The sequence below is a fragment of the Pseudorasbora parva genome, chromosome 4 (genome assembly GCF_024679245.1).
Source record: "Pseudorasbora parva isolate DD20220531a chromosome 4, ASM2467924v1, whole genome shotgun sequence".
Taxonomy (NCBI): Eukaryota; Metazoa; Chordata; class Actinopteri; order Cypriniformes; family Gobionidae; genus Pseudorasbora; species Pseudorasbora parva.
In genome coordinates this window covers 38,471,628-38,480,370 of record NC_090175.1, presented here as the reverse complement: position 1 = coordinate 38,480,370, position 8,743 = coordinate 38,471,628, and the positions used below count along the sequence as shown (strand labels likewise).

Sequence of the window (8,743 nt, the reverse complement as noted above, 5' to 3'; positions counted from 1 at the left end):
TATATATATATATATATATATATATATATATATATATATATATATATAATAAAATGACAAAGCTGACATTTATTGTCATTATTGTTTTTAACATTTTTGTGTTTTATGTTGTAGGCTCAATACAGCTGAATTGGGATTTTTGGCTGAGTACGCTATTGTAATGAAGCCATTGGCAATGGCCCTTAACCTACTCCAAGGGGAATCATCAGTTCATATGGGTTTTCTGCTGCCAACACTTCATCAACTCCTGGAAAAGCTGAAGAGGCTGGAGTCGACCTGTAAAACCTGTCAACCCCTCCTTAAGGCCCTATGCGGAGGAATCCTCAAACGCTTTGGAGAGACCATGAAGGAGCCAGAGCTTATTGCTGCAGCTATACTGCTTCCAAAATTCAGAACTGCCTGGACAACAGACCAGAGCATCTTGACAACAGGTAATGCATCTCTTAATTCATGTGTCAATTTAAATGCTATTTATTTGACCTTGAGAAAAGACCTGTTCTCTGTTTTATTAGTGGTGAGTTACAGTTTAATAAGTAATAAAGTCTGGACTGGTAGTGTGAATAATGTGGAAATGTAGGAAATATATTCTAATATGTAGGATTATGCAGGTAAAGTGTATAAATCTGTCTTGGCACAGGTCTAGACTACATAAAAGATCAACTGGAGGTCACCATGGAAAATGAAGCCCTCTCCTATAGCAGTCCTTCAGATGAAGAGGACTTCTTCGGATCCATGAAAATGGGACAATCAGAAACAGGAGAACTGGAGAGGTACCTTTCATGTCCATCAGCTGGAGGTATGGATCTGTTACACTCCTTTCCACAAGTCAAGAAGTTGTCTCTAAAAGTAAACACAGCCATCCCAGCATCTGCAGCCTGTGAGAGACTTTTTAGTCATGCGGGACTCCTGCTCACAGCTAAAAGATCGAGACTGCATTGTAAATTTCTTGAAAGCCAATTACTGTTGAAGTTCAACAGTAAAATTCTGTAAAACTGTTTGTTCCAAGAAAGAACCTGACCAAATAAACATTTACATAGTGAAACACAAATACAGATAAACACAAGTTTATACACAAAAATAATAACACTCTGCACACACACACCTTCTCTTTTGTTATCTGTTAGCTTGTTTGAAGGCAGATGCTAGCAAGTTTGTTTTGTGAACGTGAAAATAAAGAGAGTCAACTGTTAGAAAAACGTCTGAGTGTGTTTAAGATTTTATTGCAAATGACACAATGTGACACATAGTCCTGTGATGGGTACATTAACATCCCATTTGTGAGAGAGCCTGCTTCACTTCAACCTAGGTTTTACATATATAAGCAAAACAAGGAGACTTCCAAGGAGAGCTGTGTGAAAGCTCTCCAAGTAGTCTGAAATTCAGGGTTTTCACTTATAAATCAGATTGAAAGTAACTAGTAACTAAGTACTTGAGTAGTTTTTTCATTGAATACTTTCTTACTCTTACTCAAGTAACTATTATGATTGTTACTTTTACTTTTACTTGAGTAAATATTTCCATAAGTACTTGTACTTTTACTTGAGTACAGATTTTGGCTACTCTACCCACCTCTGGCTACGTGTGTACACATGTACAGTCACTGAATGTTGCCCTCTAAAAGATTGGGCAGGCACTAATTTTAATAGAAAACGCTTGCCGTTAGGAAGCCGCATTTCCTGGAAGGCAGCGACTCTGAGTATGGTCTGTACAAGGAAAAAACAAACACTTGACCTTTGACTGAATCTGGGCTATGTTGTAGTACAGATGAACAAAAGTAATTATTTCAAAAACTCAGCAGTTTTGAGGTGGGCTCAACGCAGCCAGCTTGCTATGAAACGACTGGGCTCGTGCAGGATTTGAACCCGGGACCTCTCGCACCCTAAGCGAGAATCATACCCCTAGACCAACGAGCCTCTCTGGTATGCCATGTTTTGTGTGGGTACCACAAATTTAGTGAAGCTCACCTGTATAACGGAACGTGTTCTGTTGTCGAGATACTTAAGTGTAGATATTTGAGCTTCAAAAACTACTTCAAGGGATACTACAGATTGACGGCCAACTTTGCCAAACAAGGCCCGGTGGCCTAATGGATAAGGCATCAGCCTCCGGAGCTGAGGATTGTGGGTTCAAGTCCCAACTGGGTCGTCTTTGATGGGCTACCTTTAAGATGGCTTTGTGAGAATTTCAAGGAGGATTTTTCAATGACTATATCCATGATGACCGCACGATTGGAATTATCATAATGATAACCATATATCACTATGAAAGACGAATTTAAAAGAGAATTCCACAAAGTGTTTTTTTAACACAAGTCACAACAAAAGTAGCTGTCTACTCATCAAGACTGATTCTGCATCTTCAGCATCAATAAATTGTCTTCTGCCACTCATGCTTTGCCCATGAAGTCAACAGTGCCAATGAGAGCTTTGGCCATCTAATTGCAGAAAAACGCACGGCACACCAGTGAAGGGCTCTAAAAGTCAACAGCAGCATACAGACTATATCTTAGGCTTGACTTTGAACCATAAGGCATCAGCCTCCGTCCAAGGACGTGGTTGAATGAGCTAGCTCTAAGCAAAAGGTCAATGACTGTACAAAGAAACTCCAAGGACATGTATTTCTGTGCTCATGGTTTTAATTCAACTATGACTGATGTAAAATGGTTTGAATCCCAAAACCCCTGCAGAAAGTTCAATTTGGCCGAAATATCAGCCTCTGATGCTAGAGAACGTGACATCAAGCACCATGTTGTCTGCAGCAAAAGTTCTGATATCAAATGGTTGTTAAAGCAAAGCAACCATCGGAAACAGTGTCAGAAAACCTTGAACTCATTCTAAATGCTAGAGGGCTCAGTCGGGAATTGAATATAATTGAAATAGAAAGCGTTTGTTGTTAGGAAGCCGAGGAAGTTAGCTTGCTTTGAAACGGCTGGGCTCGTCCGGGATTTGAACCCGGGACCTCTCGCACCCGAAGCGAGAATCATACCCCTAGACCAACGAGCCAGACAAGTATCACCTATGGCTACGTGTGTACACATCTACAGTCACTTAATGTGGCCCTCTAAAAGATTGGGCAGGCACTAGTTTTAATAGAAAACACTTGTCGTTAGGAAGCCGCATTTCCTGGAAGGCAGCGACTCTGAGTATGGCCTGCACAAGGAAGAAAAAAACACGACCTTTGTCTGAATCTGGGATATGTTGTAGTACAGATGAACAACAGTAATTATTTCAAAACCACAGTAGTTTTTATCTAAGCTCAACGTAGTGTGCACACATGTACAGCTACGTGTGTACACATGTACAGTCACTGAATGTTGCCCTCTAAAAGATTGGGCAGGCACTAATTTTAATAGAAAACGCTTGCCGTTAGGAAGCCGCATTTCCTGGAAGGCAGCGACTCTGAGTATGGTCTGTACAAGGAAAAAAAAAACACTTGACCTTTGACTGAATCTGGGCTATGTTGTAGTACAGATGAACAAAAGTAATTATTTCAAAAACTCAGCAGTTTTGAGGTGGGCTCAACGCAGCCAGCTTGCTATGAAACGACTGGGCTCGTCCGGGATTTGAACCCGGGACCTCTCGCACCCTAAGCGAGAATCATACCCCTAGACCAACGAGCCTCTCCGGTATACCATGTTTTGTGTGGGTACCACAAATTTAGTGAAGCTCACCTGTATAACGGAACGTGTTCTGTTGTCGAGATACTTAAGTGTAGATATTTGAGCTTCAAAAACTACTTCAAGGGATACTACAGATTGACGGCCAACTTTGCCAAACAAGGCCCGGTGGCCTAATGGATAAGGCATCAGCCTCCGGAGCTGAGGATTGTGGGTTCAAGTCCCAACTGGGTTGTCTTTGATGGGCTAACTTTAAGATGGCTTTGTGAGAATTTCAAGGAGGATTTTTCAATGACTATATCCATGATGACCGCACGATTGGAATTATCATAATGATAACCATATATCACTATGAAAGATGAATTTAAAAGAGAATTCCACAAAGTGTTTTTTTAACACAAGTCACAACAATAGTAGCTGTCTACTCATCAAGACTGATTCTGCATCTTCAGCATCAATAAATTGTCTTCTGCCACTCATGCTTTGCCCATGAAGTCAACAGTGCCAATGAGAGCTTTGGCCATCTAATTGCAGAAAAACGCACGGCACACCAGTGAAAGGCTCTAAAAGTCAACAGCAGCATACAGACTATATCTTAGGCTTGACTTTGAACCATAAGGCATCAGCCTCCGTCCAAGGACGTGGTTGAATGAGCTAGCTCTAAGCAAAAGGTCAATGACTGTACAAAGAAACTCCAAGGACATGTATTTCTGTGCTCATGGTTTTAATTCAACTATGACTGATGTAAAATGGTTTGAATCCCAAAAGCCCTGCAGAAAGTTCAATTTGGCCGAAATATCAGCCTCTGATGCTAGAGAACGTGACATCAAGCACCATGTTGTCTGCAGCAAAAGTTCTGATATCAAATGGTTGTTAAAGCAAAGCAACCATCGGAAACAGTTTCAGAAAACCTTGAACTCATTCTAAATGCTAGAGGGCTCAGTCGGGAATTGAATATAATTGAAATAGAAAGCGTTTGTTGTTAGGAAGCCGAGGAAGTTAGCTTGCTTTGAAACGGCTGGGCTCGTCCGGGATTTGAACCCGGGACCTCTCGCACCCGAAGCGAGAATCATACCCCTAGACCAACGAGCCAGACCAGAATCACCTATGGCTACGTGTGTACACATCTACAGTCACTTAATGTGGCCCTCTAAAAGATTGGGCAGGCACTAGTTTTAATAGAAAACACTTGTCGTTAGGAAGCCGCATTTCCTGGAAGGCAGCGACTCTGAGTATGGCCTGCACAAGGAAGAAAAAAACAAGACCTTTGTCTGAATCTGGGATATGTTGTAGTACAGATGAACAACAGTAATTATTTCAAAACCACAGTAGTTTTTATCTAAGCTCAACGTAGCCAGCTTGCTTTGAAACGGCTGGGCTCGTCCGGGATTTGAACCCGGGACCTCTCGCACCCAAAGCGAGAATCATACCCCTAGACCAACGAGCCTGACTGCGAACACCAACAGCTACGTGTGTACACATGTACAGTCACTGAATGTTGCCCTCTAAAAGATTGGGCAGGCACTAATTTTAATAGAAAACGCTTGCCGTTAGGAAGCCGCATTTCCTGGAAGGCAGCGACTCTGAGTATGGTCTGTACAAGGAAAAAAAAAACACTTGACCTTTGACTGAATCTGGGCTATGTTGTAGTACAGATGAACAAAAGTAATTATTTCAAAACCTCAGCAGTTTTGAGGTGGGCTCAACGCAGCCAGCTTGCAATGAAACGACTGGGCTCGTCCGGGATTTGAACCCGGGACCTCTCGCACCCTAAGCGAGAATCATACCCCTAGACCAACGAGCCTCTCCGGTATGCGATGTTTTGTGTGGGTACCACAAATTTAGTGAAGCTCACCTGTATAACGGAACGTGTTCTGTTGTCGAGATACTTAAGTGTAGATATTTGAGCTTCAAAAACTACTTCAAGGGATACTACAGATTGACGGCCAACTTTGCCAAACAAGGCCCGGTGGCCTAATGGATAAGGCATCAGCCTCCGGAGCTGAGGATTGTGGGTTCAAGTCCCAACTGGGTCGTCTTTGATGGGCTACCTTTAAGATGGCTTTGTGAGAATTTCAAGGAGGATTTTTCAATGACTATATCCATGATGACCGCACGATTGGAATTATCATAATGATAACCATATATCACTATGAAAGACGAATTTAAAAGAGAATTCCACAAAGTGTTTTTTTAACACAAGTCACAACAAAAGTAGCTGTCTACTCATCAAGACTGATTCTGCATCTTCAGCATCAATAAATTGTCTTCTGCCACTCATGCTTTGCCCATGAAGTCAACAGTGCCAATGAGAGCTTTGGCCATCTAATTGCAGAAAAACGCACGGCACACCAGTGAAGGGCTCTAAAAGTCAACAGCAGCATACAGACTATATCTTAGGCTTGACTTTGAACCATAAGGCATCAGCCTCCGTCCAAGGACGTGGTTGAATGAGCTAGCTCTAAGCAAAAGGTCAATGACTGTACAAAGAAACTCCAAGGACATGTATTTCTGTGCTCATGGTTTTAATTCAACTATGACTGATGTAAAATGGTTTGAATCCCAAAACCCCTGCAGAAAGTTCAATTTGGCCGAAATATCAGCCTCTGATGCTAGAGAACGTGACATCAAGCACCATGTTGTCTGCAGCAAAAGTTCTGATATCAAATGGTTGTTAAAGCAAAGCAACCATCGGAAACAGTGTCAGAAAACCTTGAACTCATTCTAAATGCTAGAGGGCTCAGTCGGGAATTGAATATAATTGAAATAGAAAGCGTTTGTTGTTAGGAAGCCGAGGAAGTTAGCTTGCTTTGAAACGGCTGGGCTTGTCCGGGATTTGAAACCGGGACCTCTCGCACCCGAAGCGAGAATCATACCCCTAGACCAACGAGCCAGACCAGAATCACCTATGGCTACGTGTGTACACATCTACAGTCACTTAATGTGGCCCTCTAAAAGATTGGGCAGGCACTAGTTTTAATAGAAAACACTTGTCGTTAGGAAGCCGCATTTCCTGGAAGGCAGCGACTCTGAGTATGGCCTGCACAAAGAAGAAAAAAACACGACCTTTGTCTGAATCTGGGATATGTTGTAGTACAGATGAACAACAGTAATTATTTCAAAACCACAGTAGTTTTTATCTAAGCTCAACGTAGCCAGCTTGCTTTGAAACGGCTGGGCTCGTCCGGGATTTGAACCCGGGACCTCTCGCACCCTAAGCGAGAATCATACCCCTAGACCAACGAGCCTCTCCGGTATGCCATGTTTTGTGTGGGTACCACAAATTTAGTGAAGCTCACCTGTATAACGGAACGTGTTCTGTTGTCGAGATACTTAAGTGTAGATATTTGAGCTTCAAAAACTACTTCAAGGGATACTACAGATTGACGGCCAACTTTGCCAAACAAGGCCTTGTGGCCTAATGGATAAGGCATCAGCCTCCGGAGCTGAGGATTGTGGGTTCAAGTCCCAACTGGGTCGTCTTTGATGGGCTACCTTTAAGATGGCTTTGTGAGAATTTCAAGGAGGATTTTTCAATGACTATATCCATGATGACCGCACGATTGGAATTATCATAATGATAACCATATATCACTATGAAAGACGAATTTAAAAGAGAATTCCACAAAGTGTTTTTTTAACACAAGTCACAACAAAAGTAGCTGTCTACTCATCAAGACTGATTCTGCATCTTCAGCATCAATAAATTGTCTTCTGCCACTCATGCTTTGCCCATGAAGTCAACAGTGCCAATGAGAGCTTTGGCCATCTAATTGCAGAAAAACGCACGGCACACCAGTGAAGGGCTCTAAAAGTCAACAGCAGCATACAGACTATATCTTAGGCTTGACTTTGAACCATAAGGCATCAGCCTCCGTCCAAGGACGTGGTTGAATGAGCTAGCTCTAAGCAAAAGGTCAATGACTGTACAAAGAAACTCCAAGGACATGTATTTCTGTGCTCATGGTTTTAATTCAACTATGACTGATGTAAAATGGTTTGAATCCCAAAACCCCTGCAGAAAGTTCAATTTGGCCGAAATATCAGCCTCTGATGCTAGAGAATGTGACATCAAGCACCATGTTGTCTGCAGCAAAAGTTCTGATATCAAATGGTTGTTAAAGCAAAGCAACCATCGGAAACAGTGTCAGAAAACCTTGAACTCATTCTAAATGCTAGAGGGCTCAGTCGGGAATTGAATATAATTGAAATAGAAAGCGTTTGTTGTTAGGAAGCCGAGGAAGTTAGCTTGCTTTGAAACGGCTGGGCTCGTCCGGGATTTGAACCCGGGACCTCTCGCACCCGAAGCGAGAATCATACCCCTAGACCAACGAGCCAGACCAGAATCACCTATGGCTACGTGTGTACACATCTACAGTCACTTAATGTGGCCCTCTAAAAGATTGGGCAGGCACTAGTTTTAATAGAAAACACTTGTCGTTAGGAAGCCGCATTTCCTGGAAGGCAGCGACTCTGAGTATGGCCTGCACAAGGAAGAAAAAAACACGACCTTTGTCTGAATCTGGGATATGTTGTAGTACAGATGAACAACAGTAATTATTTCAAAACCACAGTAGTTTTTATCTAAGCTCAACTTAGCCAGCTTGCTTTGAAACGGCTGGGCTCGTCCGGGATTTGAACCCGGGACATCTCGCACCCTAAGCGAGAATCATACCCCTAGACCAACGAGCCTGACTGCGAACACCAACAGCTACATGTGTACACATGTACAGTCACTGAATGTTGCCCTCTAAAAGATTGGGCAGGCACTAATTTTAATAGAAAACGCTTGCCGTTAGGAAGCCGCATTTCTTGGAAGGCAGCGACTCTGAGTATGGTCTGTACAAGGAAAAAAAAACACTTGACCTTTGACTGAATCTGGGCTATGTTGTAGTACAGATGAACAAAAGTAATTATTTTAAAACCTCATCAGTTTTGAGGTGGGCTCAACGCAGCCAGCTTGCTATGAAACGACTGGGCTCGTCCGGGATTTGAACCCGGGACCTCTCGCACCCTAAGCGAGAATCATACCCCTAGACCAACGAGCCTCTCCGGTACGCCATGTTTTGTGTGGGTACCACAAATTTAGTGAAGCTCACCTGTATAACGGAACGTGTTCTGTTGTCG

At 42.6% G+C, this 8,743-nt stretch overlaps 1 protein-coding gene and 14 non-coding genes across 15 annotated transcripts in view; 5 read left to right on the top strand and 10 right to left on the bottom strand.

The window, feature by feature from the left end:
* Positions 1 to 990, top strand: part of LOC137073799 (zinc finger BED domain-containing protein 4-like) — a 2,949-nt gene extending 1,959 nt beyond the window's left edge. Inside the window, exons 3-4 of the mRNA XM_067442503.1 lie at positions 115 to 431; positions 638 to 990. Of these exons, the coding sequence (XP_067298604.1) occupies positions 115 to 431; positions 638 to 990 (670 nt within the window). The remainder of the gene's footprint in view (positions 1 to 114; positions 432 to 637) is intronic.
* An 851-nt stretch (positions 991 to 1,841) lies between these two features.
* Positions 1,842 to 1,913, bottom strand: trnap-agg (transfer RNA proline (anticodon AGG)). The gene has a single exon. It is a non-coding gene; the product is annotated as a tRNA-Pro (tRNA).
* Positions 1,914 to 2,072: 159 nt separating this feature from the next.
* On the top strand, positions 2,073 to 2,145 carry trnar-ccg (transfer RNA arginine (anticodon CCG)). Its single transcript has one exon. It is a non-coding gene; the product is annotated as a tRNA-Arg (tRNA).
* A 785-nt stretch (positions 2,146 to 2,930) lies between these two features.
* On the bottom strand, positions 2,931 to 3,002 carry trnap-cgg (transfer RNA proline (anticodon CGG)). The gene has a single exon. It is a non-coding gene; the product is annotated as a tRNA-Pro (tRNA).
* A 545-nt stretch (positions 3,003 to 3,547) lies between these two features.
* On the bottom strand, positions 3,548 to 3,619 carry trnap-agg (transfer RNA proline (anticodon AGG)). The gene has a single exon. It is a non-coding gene; the product is annotated as a tRNA-Pro (tRNA).
* A 159-nt stretch (positions 3,620 to 3,778) lies between these two features.
* On the top strand, positions 3,779 to 3,851 carry trnar-ccg (transfer RNA arginine (anticodon CCG)). The gene has a single exon. It is a non-coding gene; the product is annotated as a tRNA-Arg (tRNA).
* Positions 3,852 to 4,636: 785 nt separating this feature from the next.
* On the bottom strand, positions 4,637 to 4,708 carry trnap-cgg (transfer RNA proline (anticodon CGG)). The gene has a single exon. It is a non-coding gene; the product is annotated as a tRNA-Pro (tRNA).
* Positions 4,709 to 4,991: 283 nt separating this feature from the next.
* On the bottom strand, positions 4,992 to 5,063 carry trnap-ugg (transfer RNA proline (anticodon UGG)). Its single transcript has one exon. It is a non-coding gene; the product is annotated as a tRNA-Pro (tRNA).
* Positions 5,064 to 5,348: 285 nt separating this feature from the next.
* trnap-agg (transfer RNA proline (anticodon AGG)) lies at positions 5,349 to 5,420 on the bottom strand. Its single transcript has one exon. It is a non-coding gene; the product is annotated as a tRNA-Pro (tRNA).
* Positions 5,421 to 5,579: 159 nt separating this feature from the next.
* On the top strand, positions 5,580 to 5,652 carry trnar-ccg (transfer RNA arginine (anticodon CCG)). The gene has a single exon. It is a non-coding gene; the product is annotated as a tRNA-Arg (tRNA).
* A 1,140-nt stretch (positions 5,653 to 6,792) lies between these two features.
* trnap-agg (transfer RNA proline (anticodon AGG)) lies at positions 6,793 to 6,864 on the bottom strand. Its single transcript has one exon. It is a non-coding gene; the product is annotated as a tRNA-Pro (tRNA).
* A 159-nt stretch (positions 6,865 to 7,023) lies between these two features.
* trnar-ccg (transfer RNA arginine (anticodon CCG)) lies at positions 7,024 to 7,096 on the top strand. Its single transcript has one exon. It is a non-coding gene; the product is annotated as a tRNA-Arg (tRNA).
* A 785-nt stretch (positions 7,097 to 7,881) lies between these two features.
* trnap-cgg (transfer RNA proline (anticodon CGG)) lies at positions 7,882 to 7,953 on the bottom strand. The gene has a single exon. It is a non-coding gene; the product is annotated as a tRNA-Pro (tRNA).
* Positions 7,954 to 8,236: 283 nt separating this feature from the next.
* trnap-agg (transfer RNA proline (anticodon AGG)) lies at positions 8,237 to 8,308 on the bottom strand. Its single transcript has one exon. It is a non-coding gene; the product is annotated as a tRNA-Pro (tRNA).
* A 284-nt stretch (positions 8,309 to 8,592) lies between these two features.
* Positions 8,593 to 8,664, bottom strand: trnap-agg (transfer RNA proline (anticodon AGG)). Its single transcript has one exon. It is a non-coding gene; the product is annotated as a tRNA-Pro (tRNA).
* Between the last annotated feature and the right edge of the window lie 79 nt (positions 8,665 to 8,743).